The 20,838-nt window shown below is 34.6% G+C and overlaps 1 protein-coding gene across 15 annotated transcripts in view; it reads right to left on the reverse strand.

The window, feature by feature from the left end:
- The window catches only part of RALYL (RALY RNA binding protein like), a 372,311-nt gene that overhangs the window by 90,758 nt on the left and 260,715 nt on the right, over positions 1-20,838 (reverse strand). The window contains exon 1 of one of the 15 annotated variants that reach the window (XM_021550598.3): positions 16,918-17,073. The exons of 13 other annotated variants lie outside the window; for them this stretch is intronic. In XM_021550598.3, the coding sequence (XP_021406273.1) occupies positions 16,918-16,954 (37 nt within the window). In that variant the 5' untranslated portion in view covers positions 16,955-17,073. Of the gene's footprint in view, positions 1-16,917; positions 17,074-20,838 lie in introns of those variants that run through there. One more of the 15 variants, XM_021550599.3, reaches the window with a different exon arrangement.

Consider the following 20,838-nt stretch of genomic DNA (forward strand, 5'->3'; position numbering starts at 1 on the left):
TTTCTTCTGTAAAAGTACTGAAAAAATGTTCACTGCAGTTCAGGAATCTTAACCTATGACATACATATAAGTCTTCCTGACATTTTTGAAAAAGATAAGAACAAGATAATAAACTGCAGCCCTTTTGAACAGGTGATTAAAAAGGAAAAGTAGGGAACCACTAGCTTACTCTTTCCTTTCTAATCATGAGCCTGTTGCTGACAGAAGTTATTTTCCTCATCTTAACACCACTAAATTCCCTCCTGAACATACTTATACTTCATCTGTAACTTTAGATAATAATTGTTAGCATGGTGACCAAAGAAAAGGACAATCTTCCCAAATGGCACCCTGAAAGCAATAAAAAAACCCAAATTATAGGTGTGCATTTGAGAAATCACAGATATTAAAACTATAAAAGCTGAAGAGAAAATCCATTTGGCATGGGAAGCGTGGGCAGTGGAGCATGTCATTTAGTTATACTAGAAACAGAATTAGTTCAAAAGAAGAGAACTAGTTCTTCATTTATTCCTAATATCTAAAATGCTTGTACCTGTGAAATTGAAATTTAGCTAAGAGAGTTTTGACATTGCTTGTTTTTATCAAGCTTAGGGATTTATTCTTGTGTTAGTACTTCTGCTTAAAGAAACAGTAATGAACTAAAGGATAACTATACGTAATGTTGTAAAACTGACATAGAATTTAAAATATTGTTACTTTAACTAGAAACAGGGAAAACACCCAGAATTTTGACAGCAATCTAAAGGCTGTGATGATGGTGGGAAGAGACAGAGACAGTCAAGAGAAAGAGGAATTTCAAATGCAAACTAATCTGTTACAGTGAGCTCATGGGCACTCCATTTCCCCTTCCCCGGGACCCTGTGACTCTGATCAAGATAACCCTGGACCCCTCCTTCCTGCCCCAATGGGGTTGGCGGAGAGCCAGGGAAGCCCACCCTGTCCAAAGTCTATATAGACCCCTGACATTTCCTGTTCTTCCTCTTTTGCCCCCTCTCCACTTGGACACCACAGAATAAAGAGAGCTGAACCAAAATGTATTGGGGTAAGAGCCTCTTTTGAGAATTTTTGCCATCTCCTGATATTCCTCCTCTCACAGCCTCAAACCTCTGGGCTAGCCTGATATTCAGGGTGCTGTGCGAGGGGGGGAACATCACTAATCCACTCTATTGTATACACAAGTTAATAAATATGACAAAAATTTCCTTCTTGTATATGAACTAAAATATCATGTTTCATGAACATAAAAATATCCTTTATGTGCTTTGCATATCTTTGGTCTTACCAAATAAACAAATCTGTGAGTATTGTGCTAAATCATAAAGTAAGAGTAATTGCACCCGTGCACTCCAATGATTGCCTCTTTCTGCCATCTCAGCAGTAAAGTCAAGAAGAAAGAAAAATAGAATGAGTTATCATTTATGCTCTAGAAACTCCATAAAAAGTAAACAAGAAGGAGCTGTTAGTGATTACAAATAATGAGAAGTTCCACAGGAACAAAGACAGGAATAAAATATAAATATTTTTATTATTGAGCTGTATCCAGCTGCTCTAGTAAAGGAGCTATGAATAGCCAACGCAAAGTCATGCTGTGATAAATTGCTTCAGCAACACAGATACACAAAAAAGTTTTAATTTGTCAAGTGTAAAAGCATGGATTTTGCAGCTTACTGATCAGTAATACACTGCATTTGACTCGTGTCACTTTTTTCTAAACATCCCCTTTTCACACTCTGACTCTGCATCCAGTCCTGTCAGTCCCACTCACATCATGCTTAGGCTGAGCTCTGGGCATGTTCCTTCTGACTGCATAGGTGCCCCTTGTGCTATGACTTAGCATATTTACCACTTGATCTTCTTTTAGTATCCTGCAAGATAGAGCCACTGACATGAAAAGACAAACACAATTAATGTTCTCATATGATAAGTGTCAGGGATTATATATTGCCCTGTAATTTTCTTCCAATAAATGAATAACTACTTATAGCAATCTTGAACATGTTTCTACTGAAGATACTAAGATTTCAAAATGGCTGCATGCATATATTCAAAAATTGCATGATTTATTTTGTGCATAACAGCAATGGTGTTTAAATAGGTATCTGGACCTTGTTCATATATTTTTCCAATTTTGGTCTAAAAATGTTTACATGTGAATTACTTTTCTCATGCTTCGCAGCTGCTATTGTGCATATTTCACTAGCTATGAGTGTAGCAGTATTATACTAATCTCTGATTCCTATTCAATATAAAGAAAACAAAATTCCTGTAGGAAGATAATGTCTCTTATCTCTCCAAAAGCAGGTTTATCAGGGTGCACACTTTCCTTGACATATTAACAATAAAATCATTAGCAAAATACGTAAATTTGGATTAGCTAAATGCTCTGATGATTTTTGCAGGAAATTATTATTGATAATTTTAAGCATATTGCCCAACAAGTATTGCTTGGGAAAGAAGAAGCCAACAGACTTGGACTGTTGGGGTTGTCTGTATAAACGGCTTTGATCAGTGAGTTCTTTTTTGTAATTATTGCTTGCATATTCAGGTGGTCCCCATTAACAGCAGCAATTAATGATGGAGGATAAATATCATGTTTGGGGGATCCAATCTGTCATTTGTTGCTGTAACATTAAAAACCATAATAGCTAGGTATTCAGGGTAATCCAAAACTAGCTATAGCAGAAGTTATAATGTGGCCAGAATTCAGTCTTTTAGCCATTGTATTGAACAAAGCTCTGTTGCTACTGTAGATCAGTTGCACTAGTTCCCAAAAGGTAAAAAAATTAAAGAATTTTTAATGAAAAATATAAGCTAGTTATGCTTATATATTAAAAATATACTGCAAACCTCTAAGAACACTTAGCATATTCCTTTACATTACATTTCTTCAGTAATACCATTTGAAAAGAACATAATAAAGTAAATTTCAGTATTTTTTATTGTTCTGATATGATGTTAAAACAAGAAATAAAATGTGGTAAAAATTCATCATAGTTGCAAAATAATGCTCCTGAGAAAAAGCAGAATCAATCTACTGGATGAAATGTTTACTGGGAGTAATTTCTCCCAGCATGGGAAAGTATTATATTGATAGATTCTGCCCTCAGGAAAACTTGATTTTGTAAAGTTATTTTAACTGGAAAGGAGGGCAAAAAATTGGCAGTACACCAGCACTCTCTTTTAAAGAAAATAACTTGAAGAAAGCCACATCACAGTAAATTTCTTAGTCAAACCTGTTTATATCTGATTTCAAATTTCTAGCATGGCAAGTAATTAAAAATGTTGCGCTTTCCACGCAAGTTGTCATTATAAATGAGATATGTGCCTTCTGATGACAGAAATAACAATTGTATGGCACAGAAAGGAAAAAGCCTTTGCACAGTTTAATTCCCATGCTGGTGTCAAACTCTATGACTAATGTAATTATGGTGCTGTTTCCAAGCAGTTTGGATCTGCTGGTAGGATTAAGGAAGCCAGAGGGACCTTCTGAGGCCATCAACACAGCACTGACTAAAGGCAGAGCTCACTGGAAAAGGAAAGCTCTGATGTTTGGGATACATGTGAGCCTCTGCCAGCTCCCACCTGGGAACTGAGAACAAAACTTCCCCTCTCCCACCTGAGTCATGGAGTATAGGTCTTACTTTCTCATCCTTCTCCTCCCTCTTATACATTTCTAATACTTCCTAATAGTGTAATGAGGTTCTCAAAGGAGAGATGAAATAGTCTTCTGAACCCAAGGATGCATAGCAAATTCCTTGCCTCTGCTGCTACACCAGCTCTGATTAAATTCACTGACCAAGATCACTTGTCAATAAACACTGGAGAACTGGCAAACAGTTTTCTTCTGATGTGGAGGCTCCTTTACCTCAAATGAACTCCCCATAGAAGCTGTCAACTTGCCCCAGGAAAACTTTTGTTCTCAGAGTTACAGTGGAATTCTAGACAAGGAGAATGTTTGTTCAGAAGGAGCAGCTAAGTGTATCTGCTTGGGGATCTGATAGAGGATTTTTTCCTTCTGTATGGGGTGTGTTTATCACAGGTGGCTATGGGAAAAAATGTATTAGCCTGGAAGCACATGGCCCACAATAAACACCTTCTGTGAGGATTCTGATGATAAATACTGGCAGCCCATATCTTCTACAATGGGACTATCTTCTTAAGCCTCAGCTAGCAATCAGCTTAGTTCTGATACAGAGGGATTAATACATTCACAGGATTTTGTACCAGCCAGAGTGATGAAAAATGGCACAAACTGGAAAAGAAGTCAGCCACAAAACATGAACATATATAGGTATATGCAGCTTCACTCATTTAAAGATGTATAAAACAAAAAGAATATTTCTGATCTTATTTTGAATTAATAAAACCCAGGCATTTTGCTTTTAAAATCATCTAAAAATGCATACAAATCTTTGTAAGTCTGGAAAAAAAAATAGTAACCTACTGTGTTTTTTTTTTCAAATTCTACTTTCATCTAACCTCTGAGGTGCCAATTTGTTAAGCAGCTTCAATGCTGACCAATTTAGTGCTGCATGCAGGCTAAGAGAATTGGGATTGTTCAGCCTGAAAAATAGATGGCATAGGGGTGATCTAATTGTGGCCTTCCAGTATCTGAATGGAACCTGCTAGAAAGCTGGAAAGGGACTTTCTATAAGGGCCTGTAGTGATGGGAAAAGGTATAATGGCTTCAAAATGAGAGTAGGTTTAGATTAGGTATTATGAAGAAATTCTTTACTGTGAGGGTTGTGAGGCACTGAAACAAGGTGTCCAGAAAGCTGTGGATGCCCCATCTCTGGAAGTGTTCAAGGCCAGATGGAATGGAGCTCTGAGCAACCTGGTCTAGTGGAAAGTGTCCCTGCCCATGGCAGAGGTTTGGAACTAGGTTATTTATGATGTCCCTTCTTACTGAAACCATTCTATGATTCTGTGATTTCAGGGTACACCCAAAATAAGCTGCAGAGATTTCATGATTAATAATGCTAAAAGGAATTAAATTTTTTTGAACAAACATATTTCCTCAGTGCACATAAATATAAGTGGGATCTGGCTAAGGCCACATTGTATTTAGTTTTGAGTAAAACATGCATAAAGCTAATTACTCTTTCACAGAGTAACATCTAAATCTTATTAATGTCTTCTACTCTTTGCTTTCCTGACTAGAATGAAACTAACCATCTTTGTGACAAATAAATTTATACAGCTGTGGAAATGAAACAGGTGTGACAGGCATGTATTCTTGGTTGGTCTTTTGTCATGGAACTGCAGACTCATTTTTTATTTAAGGACTTTTTCAGTAGTTATATAGTACAATATAAGGCTTGAATTTGTATGTCAAAGAAAAATAAAAAAGCTTGTCATATACCAAACTGGAACAATATTATTGCACTCATAAAAAAGAAAGGTGCCAGAAGGAGTAGGCCATATGTGTTGATGAAATCAAGGCGTATTAATTAGACACACATTATTTAAAACTATGTAGCAGCTTAACATGCCATAAAATTAAGGGCATGACAAATAGCAGGTCGATTGCACATCAGGAAAAATACTGATGAAGTTATGGTCCTTAATTAACAAATTCCTTCAGAGTACAACTTTCTTATGCCTTATAAATATCACAAATATAACCTGAATTACTGAGATAGCTTTCATAGCTTTGTTCCACTGGAGAAATTAATTAAATTTGTCTCAAATCCTCTCAGGAAGGACATTGATAGAGGTTCAAGTGTGTGATCTTCTTCCAAAGAAAAAACGGGATGCTGTTTCTTTTTCCAAGACTGAATTCAGCTTTGTTTTTAGCGTCAAGAAGGGAACAGTTTCTTCTCGAGAATGCAAACTTCTGGCCACAGTAGCACAATACTGTCAGTACAGTGTGGAACTGAGATCCTTTTTCTTGCTTTTTCTCCATTCTCTCCTTTTCCCTGCACAGGTTTTCTTATTGCAAGAAACAGATTATGAAACATAAATTAATGCATAAAAGTTCAAATGACATTTAATTATTCAGGATAGTTTTGAAGAAATAAGTGACAAATTGTTGCTTTCAAGTGACAAATGGTTGGTTTTATAGTATAAATAGAAACAGTTATTATCTAAGAGAGTAAAATAAAAGCATGTTTGAGATACGTGCCTTAAATCTTACTGGAGTTAGAGAAAAGTTGTGAATTATTTAATTGAAAAGGAGGGATCTGAGATTCTGAGTCATTAATCATCTTGTTCTACCATGAACTTTTATCATTAAGAGTTTATATTCAAACTTGGAGACCACAGCATTAGACAATATTATATTTATATCCTACAACTGTGTGCCTCTCTGTAGATCCTTTCACTGAGCTTTATTATTATTGTTGGTGTTGTTTTTAGCCATTTAGCAAGAACATCACAAGAATTTCTCTAGTTTCTAGAACTTTTGTTCATCATTGGTCAACTCCTTCAATCACTGACTCTATCATGGCAGCATTAAATGAAAAGATCACTAGTACCATTTGGCTCTCCATCAAAAGGCCAGTAAATATTTTTTTAAAAACTTTTACCTTGATTGGATGGTATTAAATCCTTGGAACTTCAGTGCAGACACAAACTCTATCATAAACATTTTTTTTCTTATCTCATATTTTCTGGAGCCCAGAGCATCATGTTAATGCACTGACATATGAAGTGTTAAATAACATTAATGTCCTAATATTTCTGAGTAATTTATGACTAGAAAATTTATAATATAATATTGAGAAGTGTGAGTGTATTCCAAATGCATCATAGCTTTCCTTAAAAAAAACCCATTTATGGCACAGTTTATAAATTTGCTGCTTAATTTGCATTTGCTTGAAGCACAGCCAAATATGTCATTGTTAAAAACAGAACTCAACATTTATTTTTTCTGTACTAAATATATTTTAAACTGATTCAGCTGGTGGTTCTTCAGAAAGGAGAGACTGAAAATACATACACAAGTTTTACTGCTGCCTATCTGATACAAGACATACAAAACTGTCTTGCAGTTTCTTTTCCTCTATAGGGTGAAGAGAGAACAAAGTGGCAGACAGAGCTCTGAAGATACAGTCAATGCCCAACAACAATCTATATCTGTTAAAAAGCATCAATCTCGCATAGAGTTCATTCCTAAAGACTGACTAAATAATTTTCCAAGGGTTGCCTAAAATGGTGTGTCTCATAATATGCTAATTCAATAATTCTCTTTTGTAATTAAAGTTGACTGCAAACTATATAAATGCAACTTGTCTTCTTCTGCTGTGCATGACAAGATAGTTACATGGACTAAATTAAAGAATCCTGGTATGCTTTTGAGCACAAGATATATTTGTTTTCTTTCCAGTATCCAAAATCCTTGATTGACAGAACTCCAGTGATATCCTCACTTTTATCCATTACTAAACTCTGCTCTCCACAAAGGGGGACTTAAGTATGGAGTTGGGTGAGACAATGATGTGCTTAGCTAACCAAGAGTCTGTGGAGAAATGACTTCAGAAATTAGTTTAAATTCTGGCTCAATGTGTATTTGTATGTACATATATGAACAATAATAAGCTGGATGATTGTTTATAAACAAAGCAGACCTGCACTAAAAAAAGTCACAGGTAGAAAAATGAGATTCCTTGCAAGACTAAAGTACATTTTGATGGTGCAACATTTATGTTTCTAATAACTCCAAACTTAAAATGGCTTTATGTTTGTATTAATTTTTCTCAGCCAAAAACTACAGGAAACTGTGGTACATTGAACACTTTAATGGCAGTTTCAACAGATGCTCCAATAAAGCAGCTGAAGAAACAGCATAAAAAGACATTCACTTGTAAAACATTCTTTCAAATTGGAGTTAAATCCCAGAAGAAAAGCTCCTAGGGCACCTTAATGGCTGTTTTCTGTGACTGCAATATGAAGGACAACATAATTGTCACTCTTTTCTAAGCAATAAAGTCTTGATTCAATGGTATGTCAGCCAATGTGAAGTTTGCCATTCATTTCAGTATTGTATGATCAAAACTTTCATAATCAATAAAACAAAAATAATGCTTGGAGGAGATGCTTAGAAGCAAAATGGTAAAAGCCCAATTGCTGAATGGACTTTTAATAGGGGTTAGTTGGAAAATGTTCACTGAATATTCCTCTCTTCTGGTCTCGGATACATGTCTCAGGTTGTGCAGGCAGCCGTGGTTTTTAATGCATGTCACTTATATGTAACCTGACTATTCACAGAATACCTTTTTTTTTCAAAAAATAAGGGCAAATTATATGTGTGGTTTTTTCTCCTCCCACCCCCCCTCCCCACCCATAGGTCTGCATTTCTATTTATATACCTACAACTTCTTTAGCAAGCAAAGTTTTTATTAGACACTTTACATGCTCCAGGATGCCTATTTGAGGTAATGGGACCTCTGGAGAGTAACTGACCAGTTAGCAAAATATAGATAATTCTGTAGCAGATCTCTTTTGTTTGAATATGTACAGTACATTCTGTGGAAGCAGGTTTTACGATGAATTATAAACATGTTCTTCAGCATAACTAGTAGCACATTTTATGTAGGGCTTTCAAATATTTTGAAACTGAATTATATATAGTAAGCAGTCCTGGTTAATGTAAAAATGTGTATATATATTCAGGAAAAAAAGATGTAAATGCACATGCACATGTATTTTTAGGAAGAGGAAGAATTAAATCAGATTTCACAGGGACTGCACAAACATTTGCAGTAATGACATTCAAGCAGTATTTATAGTCAAGTCCATCCAAATGGATCCATTTGACCCTGCAAATGACCCTGCATTTAATGAGAGATTGTCCTTCTAATATTTCTTATTATATCCTGCTTAAAACATATCATAAAGGAAATAGAAATGGTTTTGTGCTTACTTTCAAAATGTTCCTAGCATTGCTACAGCAATATCAGAGGAAAAAAAAATTCAATTAATCACAGAAGGGATTATTCTCACATATAGGACAAACATGATGAAATAACAGATATTATTACTTTTAAAACTAGAAATAATTAATTTTCCACTTTTTTGAGGGTTCTTTCATAAGTATAAGAAAAATTTATGTGAATAGCAGCAAAATATTTTCTTTTTGACAGACATTAAAAAGAACCCTAAAAGCCTCATTTTAAAAAGGAGTTTTAGCAACAGCTTTTGTGTGATACTCAAGATTTGCTAAAAATTCACTCAAAATATCTCTGACATATATATATATATATATATAATTTCTGTAAAGATGCTCAGAAATGTTTATATCTGAGATTATATAAAAAATTCAAATAATTTCATGATTACTCTCAAAATGTTAGTGAGGACACTGGTAGCTATATGTAATCTGCTCATTGCCTTTCTCTGGCTACTCACTAATGAATGTAGTTCAGAAAAACGCTTTATTTCCTACTTGTGGAAAATCTATTGGCTGGTCACTGTCAAGTGCAATGCAGCATGTGTGGCACATCCCAGACTACTTATATATATATATTAATATATATATTACTGGGGACTGGTAATGTAGAAGCATCTTTCTAAAAAGCTGATCTCAGAGTACCAAGGACATAAGGACAATGCTAAAAGTTCAACAGATTTTCTGCTCTCACGAAAGCTATTTGTAGACAAATATTTCTTAATGATTAAAAAAAAAAATAATTTTAGGAAGTATTGGAGTTAGGGAAAGTGTGTTAAAATTAGACCCATACCACCATGGGTCCCTCTTTTTAAGGCTTAACCCTTAACAAATATCTTAAATTGAAAATATAAAATTATACTCTATGGAAAGATTCAAAAAATCAAGTATCTGAAATGAATCATAACATATATTTCTATTTCTCAGGTCAGGCATCCTATTTTACAAGTGACCAGTACTAAGCCACTGAGATTTTCTTTGGTTTTTATTTCAGCCACTGAGGGCAAGCAGGACAGTACCTCCCTTACCCTACCACTCTCTATCCAATATTTTTTTTCATGTTTAAAAAGAACATTTTCCCTTCAAGAAAGATGGTTCAAGGCTAGGCTGGATGGGGCTCTGAGCAACCTGATCTAGTGAAAAGTGTCCCTGACTGTGGAAGGGATGGGTCAGAACCAGATACTCTTAAAGGTTCTGTCCAACCCAAACCATTCTATGATTCCATTAAAATTGAAAGATCATTTTCAAAATAATAAACAAGACTTCTTATTTTTGAGAGTTTCTGGCATTAGTTTTCTGCTCCCTGCTGATAACACATGTTGCCCTTCTGGTACACAATAAAAATATGGCAAAATCAAAGTGCTGTAAATAGCTGTGCTAAACCTTCAGTGAGTCCTAAGTAAATAATATCGGAATGCAAGCAGTAAAACAAGGCTAGAATGTCATTCTTAGATCAAGCTTTATGACAGACCTGGAGGTAAACCATAATCAGCAATAGAATTGTCTTCAGACACTATTAATAAGACAGATAACAGCAATTTAGAGGGCAATGGGTGTTGTATTTAAAGAATTACACTGGGATGATTTTCTAAGGCAGTTTCTAACTCACCAGGATCAAAAGAAGGCTTGAAATACAATATGTATTCCTTATTTCTCTATTTCTCTATATTTCTCTATTTATTTATTGTGAAAAGTAGCCCTTGGCAAACTTTATTTTGTGGGAAATTAAAATAGATTCTAGAGATTGCTACTGTCTTCTGGAAAGGACAATGTGGAAGAGATGCTATCTTATTTACAGGGACAGAAAAATCTATAACCATAATCTATGACACAAACTGACAATGCAGCCTACTTTTCAGATTAACAAACAAAATTGAAAAAAATTAAAAAGAAGACATTAGCAGGAACAGAGAAAAATAGATATTTTTTTTTTTTTTTAAATCAGAACTTTATACCAAAATAAGCAACAGGAGATTTTCCTTTAGAAGAATAGATTCTCTATATTCTGAACTTCTCAAGGATTTTTCCCCTTTTTCTGAGTAGGCACATAGGTGGCAACTCTATACAAAGCAGTGTATAGAGCTCTTACTAGAGGAAGTAGTACTGTAGTTCATTTGAGGTTTCCAGAATTTTGTAGGTTTTAGACATTTTATTACAATAATACTCTTTTCAACTTGCATGCAAACTCTAGCCTTTGAGTAAGTACTTTGCAATCAGGTTGATAGTAATTCTTTAAAAGAGACTTTAGAAAATAGATGAGTAATCTGTGTTCAAAATCTAAATGATGAAGAAGACAAATTGCAAATTCCTTTAGTATTTTATGACTGATTACACTCAGGAAATTTATATCATAAATCAGCCTGCAGGTAATAAAAATTTAGGTTAAAAAAAATATTGGTTTTCCCAGATATCTGGTCTTTACTGGAGTGCAGTCATACAAATTTTAAAATTTGAGTCCTTGTAGCAGACCCACCAACACACAGTAAGTGCTGTTTTACTAATGAGAAATTGTATTGTTGATGAACATAGCAGCATTTAGTTCCAGCCTGTGCAGGCTCGAATTTTATTTGTGCATGAAAACCAGTAGTACACTTATATTTCTGGTACCTTCTTAGTTCTCAATCACCTTTCAAACATAAATGTTCAATGGTGTGGCACATTCATTGCTGATTCCCCTAATGCACTTCAAATCACATAATCCAAATTACATTATTTGCATATATTCATACTTTTTAATAATAATCTTTTTATGATCAATAATAATAGAGATGCGTTTCTATGAGATGTCCCTAGCTTTCCAATTTTTCCTTTTTGTTGAATTGTTGGATATTGTCCACTATTCTACTAAATTATGCAAAAGAAAGAAACCCCCCAATTATTTAAACTATAATCTTTTAATGAAGTCAAAGCTATTATTAAGCTTTTTTTTCTGCCCCAGATGCCTCCTCCATAAGACTGAAGTGGTTTATGAATTTCTATGTTATGTTCTCCACTTGCATTTCTGCTGTTCTGACTTCTGCTTTCAGACAATTCTTTTAAAGCACTTCTGAATCTTCTACACTACTTATCCCTTTCACTTCCCTTTTCAAGGCAGATTGTAAGTTTTTGATTTGTAAAGGTTTTCTTCACACTTTCAGCATTTCCTCTACAGGGACAAAAATTCTGCTCTTCTTCCTGAGGCAGATTCCTGCCAAGCAGTTGGAAGCATCTTGTAAGTTGTTTGTGTTGAATTCAGTCAGACTAGTAATCTCTCAAAAGATGCATTTTGAAACAGTTCTCTTTCAATATTTTTGATTTATTTGTACTGTCTAGAAGCAGAAAAAAAACCATGTCTGCTTTAGAAGTCTACACAAATACTTGAAAAATGTCAAAGAAAAAATTGTATCTCATTTAGAAAACATGCTTCATTTAGGGACATATGTCTTCAGTTTTACTACTTAGTAGCATGGGAATAATGAGCATGAATAATTTCAAATAAGCCAACCCTCTCAGCTCACCATGAGCTCCCTTCAAAGCTACAAGAAGAATTATTCTAACCCTCCAGCACCTGACTTATTGAGTTGCAATTGTATTTTTTTATTTGTATAAAGATTTTATCCACGGAATGTGAATATTCAAAGATATTTGTATTCCTGCAGACCATGTGTTTCTTCTTGCTCAGCCTTATTACTGATGCACTTAATTGTGTTGAACTCTACTTCCTCAAAAGGTATGCAGCAGCAGGAATATCCTGGGGCTATTCCAGGATAGCTTTACATGAAGAAAGCTGTCTCAATACCATGCTGAAGAGATATTCCCTTGTTGTCTAGGTCTCTGATGTTTTAAGGAAAGAGGCAGAGCTTTCTTATATGTATCTGGGTCAGTAACTACACTTGTTTTCCCCAATGAGATTTGGTTTTTGAGTCACTTTACCTCTTAGCACACACTATATTAAAGGCTGCTGTTTTCTTTCAGCAGCAACAACCTCAGTACTGAGGCCTCTTTACTGCCCTAAGAGGCAAAAAGAAGATAGAAGTAATCATGAGCTGATCAAACTGTAATATAACATGACTCAACAGATGCCAACTCAGTTCTTTAAGCCTGAAAGTGATTATTTTATCTGTAAGAGGTGACAAAGAAAATAAGAACAGTAAATCCATAATAAAAGATTTGCAAGTGTGACCTTCTCAATGAAGGAAAATATACTGGACAATGCAATAGACCAAAGAATTCAGATAGGACAAAATACTCATTCAAACTGGAATTTTACAGAATTTCTCATCTTTATCAGTATAAACAAAACTCTTTCTTCAGCAAGACAAGTATTCTTCAAAAACATACATCAGGTAGCACCTGTGCTCATTACATGGTCATCAAGCCATGGAAGAAGTCATTAATGCATTTGGAGCACAATTTCAGGGACATTTGATGTTGACAGGATACTTCATATTGGAATGGATAAGTTTGGGAATTCAATTTCCAACACCCTGGAAAGGGACAGTATCTGTGGCTGCATTTATGGTAGCTGTTGACTTTATCAAGGGTTCTCAGTATTCAAAAGTAACTGATCTTTGTCTTTGCCATTGTGCTCTGACTGTTATTGCTGACATGTGTGAGAGGTCCCATGATACACTGCAAACATGAAGCTGAAGAAAGCAAGAGATAAATTCTATTTTTTCCTCTTAATTTCTCCATCCTTGCTTTACCTTTCCAATCCCCAGTTCAGCACTCTGGCAGCACTGGCACCTTGCTGGCAGCACTCTGACTTTCCTCCCAGATACTGCTCCTGTGGTGCACACCTTCCCCAAAACATATCTGCCTGCCACACTAGCCACTACTCGCTTATTCTCCATTTACATTTCTTCTCAGTCAAATTTATGAACCAAAGAAATATTAAGAATCATCTTTTCATGCAGAACCTTTTACAAGGTTGTGGTGATTTATCTTGTCAAGCTACACAAACCACCAATGAATAAGAATAATGAGAATTTCTTAATAGGTAAGTAAGTTTTTTCCAATATTATTTTCTTCAGGGATAGTAGCCTTCCTTGATTCATTTAATAGCCTTCCTGTGAAGGCTGCAAGAAAGACTGCAGTGAAGAATTGAATGTCTGCTGCTCATTTTGTGAGAGAAAGCCTGGAGGCATGGCATCTCCAGAAGGTGTGACTGTGGATGGCTGCCTCTCCATGCAGAAAATGCACACCTGCACTGCAGCCTACTACAATACTTTTCCTTACCATCCTCCCCACCAGCCCCAAACTAGGATAGTCTAAGATTCCAAGATTTTGTTTTGGAAGAGCTCCACCACTACACATTTACCAGAGCCCAGAAATAAAACTGTGTTGACTATGATGGTTTCCCTCACTCAGCTGTTGCACCCATGCAATGAAATGAGAAACCAGCCTATTACCTAGATAACATCCTGAATCAAGCATGCTGAAGGATCAAGCATCCTATCATCTGTTTGTACAGAGAAATGTATGCATGGAGGCTGTGTATTTGTTTGTAGGCAGGTACACACAATCATACAGAAATAGCCTCTAATCTGAATTTTGTTTAATTAGTGAGGCAAGTTTTGCAATTAGTTGTGATAGTTAATTTTAATCCTCACAAGTTACAATGTTTATTGAATAAATCAAATATGCTGAATATTTAATATAAGGACCACTTTTCTACAATCTAACTCAAACTTACAAGGAAAGAAAACATTAAGATTAGCTTAGAACTTAGAAGATTTATGTATTACATTTTAGCTGAAAATATGTATAGGAAACCTTCTTCCCATTCTTACAGACAGGTAGGTAAACACTTTTTTTTGCATGAATTCCTCTAGCAACTGTTTTGTACCTAAGACAGAAATTGGATATGGAGATTACTTCTATTTTGCATTAGAAAAATGCCATCATGTCTCTATGTTTTCTATCCTTCTCTCTAATTTGACATGCTTTTGAATTAAATACAGAACAAATTTATACTTTTTAAAAAACATTAAAAAAAAGGGGATTAGAAAGCAATGATTATAATGCTCTGAGGAGTGTATGAAATCCAGAAACAGATTTCAGTGAATAGGAAAAGGCTACAAAGTTCACTTTCATTTTATGCCCCAAGTTCTAGTGAGGTAGTGAAGAGGTATAGATCCCAAGGTTTACCCCACATATATTGGAAATTATATACTCAACATCTTTTCTTATGTCTTATTTTAAGGGGCACCAGAAATGCACAGAAAATGTAGTACCTACATACTGTTTAATGCAGCTGTTACCATGATCCCTTATATTTCAGAATAAAAATTGCTTAGATGAAATCTATCCTTCAAAAAGCTTTTGAATGATATAAACCGGAACATTATCAAAATTGCTCAATATTTTTTGTTTATTAGGGTTATTTCAGTTACTAATTAGCTAAGGTATTAATGAAGCATCCCTGTATACAGTACTGGTACCTATGTATGTAAAATATATATGCCTATATATGTAGTATATATCATATGTATGTAATATTGAGATATTTTCTAGATTTGCATCTTAAAATTGATGACAGTTTTAAAACAGAAAACATTGCAACATCCACCCTCATAATTACAGTATGAATTCTGATCATGTTTCATAGGGGTTTTTTTGCCTTTGGACAAATCACAGATTTTCCTTGGGGTCAGCAGGGGTGAAAGCAAGGTTCTCTTCAGAAAAGCATTCTTAGAAGCATCCTGTGCTATTTTAATGAATTACTGTATTCTTGAAACAGAAAAAGCTATTGAAACTCATCTGCCCCAACACAAATTTTTTTATTGTACACTATAAACAGGCTTGGACAGGAGAAATTGCAAGAATGCAGCTGGTTTTAGAAAGAGCTCCTGGTTTACATAATAATGGTGACAGTAATTAATACATTAAAAACATTAATCACAATTTGCCTGTATATAAATCATTTTCTTCTATTACTGCTATGGGAACAAAATTGATGATAATTTATTTTGTTGAATGTGATGTAGATGATTGATTTCTTTTGCAGAGATTTTAGCAGAGATCTATCCTGCTAAACTTTCTACATTCAGTACATCTATTTCTTTTGAGCAAGATAAACTGAAGGACAGCTACACTGATTAATCTACAAGGAGCAGAAACTGAGGTCAGTTATATAGCTGTATACATCCCTCTCAACCCTAACAATGCTCCTGTCCAAATGAAGACCAAACTTATCTGGTTTTGAATTCAATATTCCTCCCCTCCTGCCCTCTCCACAAAACCACAGTGTATATAAGGCATTTTTCTTAGAGGAATGTCTTTTTTTTTTGTAGCTTCTGACATGCTCTCTATTCATAACTCAGCCTTTTACTAGATTTTCTTTGAGCAGCAAATACTTCATGACCTGACCCACAGCACATTTTCACTTGTCTCAGTCACCTGTTCCATAAGCTTCCAGAGGAGGCAATATTGATACTGAAATTCCCCCATCTGATGCCGTAGCAATTTAAAAAGTCAAATTGTTGCTTGACTGGAAAGTCATGCATTTAGAAACCAGTGAATCTTCAGGGCTGGAGTTGTATATGCACAGCAGAGACACATGCAAGCTTCTCTGCCCCCCTGCTAGCAAACTAGTTAATTCTGAAAGTTGTGACATAAGAAAATAAAATAACTGCCCTTAAAGTTCTGCTATCACTGGCTTCTTAATGCAAACCAAACAAAAAGTCCACCAGGGAAAGCATGTCAACCTCATCAAATCAAAGGTTACAGCTAGCCACTCATTAAGCCCTGAATAAAGGATGCTATTCTGAACTAAACTTATATTTGATCTTTGTTTCTTTGTTGATGCCATCAAGCAATCACTTTCTGAGGGTTTCCATAGTAACAAGTGAGCTTTTTTTTTTTTCATTTTAAAGCTCTTTCCTGCACCTAATACAGAGAAACAGTGGGATAATTGGCATGGAATACTGTTCCTGTTTTCCTGGTATAATTCCAGCAAAGCAGGGTAAAGTAAAACATGGTTTTCTATTCAACTAGAGATTTATTTTCTCTCATCGGTAAGAATATTAAAAAAACTATAATCTACTTACATCTTTGGTTTCTGCGTTTGCTCTTGTACATAGTCATTGTGAAGAAATTCCACTTTCTAAGAAATAATTGCCTCAATCACAGACAAAAGAGATCGTGCTCCTGCTTTGCAGTGAGACAGTTGCTCACTGGCAGAAGGTAACTAGCAATCTCTCGGAGAAAGGCAGGGTAATACCATTCTCCTAAAATCCAGGGGAGCTGCTACTGGCTCTAGCTATTTTCTCTATTACAAGGCTCAGAGACAAAACGTATTTATTTTCATACTTTTTTTCAAATGTGTTTGATACTAGCTAATAAAAATCCAGAACACAGATAGAATCATGTCATCAGACAAAGTGGGATAATATGCTATGCAATGGTCTGAAATCAAGATTCCTTGAGAAAGCCCTGACATAACCAAAATTGTATAAATGACCTCAAACTAACAAAAACTAACTTTCCATTGAGAGATCTTAGAATTATGCATAGGAGTATGTTAAAATATTTTGAGTTACATTTTCAAATTACAATTTTATTTTGAAATCACTGTTAAAAGAAAATAAACACATGTTGATCAATTAAATCCTGACTTGATGTTTGAGCTCATGAATAGATTATTCTATAAATATATAATTTATATATTATTCATTTATAAAATGAAATTTATTTTTTCACAGCTATGTTTATTTCTGCATCACATTTCAGTGATTTAATTTGGGGAAAGCTATTTAAATAACATTTTGCTGATGGCTTATTTTTACAGCTACTTCACTGCTCTCTAGTCTTTTGAGTCACAAGGTCATGGTGATAAAGTGACAGCATTTTATGATCATCTACATATACGTATATCACCCTTTTAAAAAATACAAATATCTTCCTAAAGGGAATAGATGAAGGGGGAAGAAATTTTTGCCATATTGAAGAGGTGGGAGTTAGTATTTGCCATGCTGGGTAGGTTACAGTCAAGAAGATGCCAGTGGCAATAATGGAGTTGAAAAAAAGTAGAAATTCCAGGTCATTCAGGAATAAGTTTGCCTTTAATGAAACTACATTAAAATATCTTTAAAGTTTTAAGAAATTCATATTTTGAACTGCCTGCCATCTTAAACCCAGATACCACAAACACAGAAGTGTCAAAGGAAAAAAAAAATAAATAAGTAGAATGGCTGAAATGTCTTGAAAACTGGTGATAGTACTCTTGCTTCTATTTAAAATACATATTTAGACAGCAGCTCTCTAAGCAACTCAAAGAAATAAAAAATAATATCTTTGGCTTACATTAAAAACAATAACATCTGGTGTTCATGGACCTTTCATGTTTCAATAAAAGAGGAGCAATTTGGTAACATTCATCTAAAACATTGACGTACAGTTACTTTCCTAAGGAAAAACAATTAAAATAAATTAAAAGAAATGTCTCGCTCAATCTGCCTACCTTAAATTTATATTTTTCATCACTTTTTCACCTCTCAGATATATCAGATATATTTTTATATCTCCAGTATAACCATGTTTAGCTTTGTGCACCATTTAATTCTCCTTTCAGTTGTTCAGTAGTCACAAATCCTCATATTGACACTCCTCTAGTTACTGAAGTGAAATCTTTATTTTATATTGGTCTATTAATCTAATTTCCTCCTTCCGTCAAAATCTGACCACATACCTTTTCATTTGCTTTGGATTTGTATCAGCAAAGCTGAGGATAAAGTGTAGCCTGAAGATAGTAAAAGCAATGGATAATTTTTTTAGATTTCTTTAGTATTTCATCTACAGTTGTCTCAAAATACCACACTTGAGATTACACCATATCTATCACTGAGGTCAGCAGAAAGGTGGGAGATTGCAAAATGAATCAAAAGTGACAGGAAGGAAAAAATTAGGATAATTGCTAAGCGTAGCAGCAGGCAAAATATCTGTACCATATAGAAAGACCCTGGAGGCCTTATACTCAAATAGCATTTTGTGTTTAATACCCATGGGGGTCAATTTTTTTGCACCAATTTATATGAACTGAGGATAATTCCACAGTTGCCCTGCTCTATTTTCCCTCTGAGTAAATTTGCAGCTGATTCAGATCTGTGATCTGACTTAGACTACAGAGATCTGTGGTCTCCCTTTAAATATATTGCTTCATGTAGCAATCTTTTCTTTTCATGCTCTCTTCCTTCTTCTACCTGAAGGTGCTCAACCATATTATTCAGTTCAAATTTCCCTTATTTCATTGATTTGGCAAGACGACTTCAATTTTTTTCCTCAGCCCACATAAGATTGTAATTAAAAAGCTCAGTTCTTTTCCTTGTCATGAATGTCTATTTTTTTCTGTCATTTTTTATCATGTGTTAAACCTAGTCATATATTACTAACTCTCCATATTGTAGTACGTACAGCACCTACTACAACATGCATATTTTTTCCACTAGTCTTTTGTGTATTATTCTATTACAACATGTATTTATATGGAAATATTTTGGCAATGGTATAATATAAAAAATTAAACTAAATGGAAACTTCATGGTATAGGGATTAATTTATTTAAAATCAATGATCCCTGAGACCACAGCCTTTATTGGTTTTTCTTTGTGTTAATTTGAACTCTGATTCTTCAGTGCAGTGAAAGGTGTTTGCTAAAAATGACATAAATATAATCTGTCTGGCAAATCATTGCAGGTCTCTAAATGAGAAAATATTGCAAAAAAACCCACACCTTGAATGTGCTGGCTAGCTTTGAGTGGGCATAGCATCCTCCTGTTTTCTGTATTACAGTTTTCTGTTAGGAGAGTTTAAAATTCACTTTCACAGTGTTACACCTTGAAAAAGTCAGAATCTGGCATATGGCTGGTTAAATGTAACCAGCTTAGTGAGGTGGGAAGAAATCAATGCAACATATGAGCATAAAAGCATCACCTGGTCACATTAAACTTATTGCTTTTCTACAGGGATGCTTCAATCTTACATGAATGAAACAGTTTAAAATGTTATTTAAACAGTATGTTGGAATGAATTTTTTCAGTCATTGTTGCTGGTGGTAAAGGAATTGATAATGTCCACAACTGCATATGTCATAACACCTCTTCCCTCTCTCTTCTCCCCACCCTACAGGTCCAAATAATAAGGTCCAAATACTTTCTTTGAATCCTGCAATACATTTCGCAAGCTCTTTTTTTAAGAAGAAGAAAAGAAACAAAATGCAGATATTTTAAAAATATAACTGCTGACATTAATTTCACATATTACTCATCAATAAACACTTTGCCTGGGTGGTATGCTCGATTTTGCTGAACAGATCTTAGGCAGAAAAGGAAGGTGGAGGAAGCTTAAAGTCTGTTCTCTCCTTCCATTGTCTAATTTAATGCACCCAAAGAATCTTCTCAGATAATAATCTTTTATAGCTTCCCCTACAGTTCTTTTTATGATGTCATCTAAGAAAATATCACATCTATGAATATGGATTATTTTTTTTCTTTGAATAAAGGATATGTGTAAGCATTAAAGTTTAACCTCCTCCAGGTAATAACGCCTCTTTGATAAAATTATTGCTGTATTAAAATCATGTATATGCACCTTTTTCTGATCAATATTTATACAGATATCTGACAAAATTGCTTTATAACATGTTGCAATATTAGATAAATAAAATTTACTTTAGCAAGAAATGTCACTTAGCTAATAAGGCAAATTTATCATAAGATAGTTCTTTATGATGTAATGGGGACAGAGCTTAAAATATTGGCCAAACCAACTCTGCCTAACACTGGCAAAATACTGCACAAACACTGTTAAATTGGATGAGAAAAATTAAAGTTTGTACATCTCATGCCTACAACTGTAAGTTAAAATCAAGGAGTTACTCAGGACACAACAAAGCTGTCTAGCATTCCAGAAACATATCAGAAATAAAGATCATTGACAGTGCTAAAGAGGGTAAAGGTTTATTAATAGGTTAG

The sequence above is a fragment of the Lonchura striata genome, chromosome 1 (assembly GCF_046129695.1).
Source record: "Lonchura striata isolate bLonStr1 chromosome 1, bLonStr1.mat, whole genome shotgun sequence".
Taxonomy (NCBI): Eukaryota; Metazoa; Chordata; class Aves; order Passeriformes; family Estrildidae; genus Lonchura; species Lonchura striata.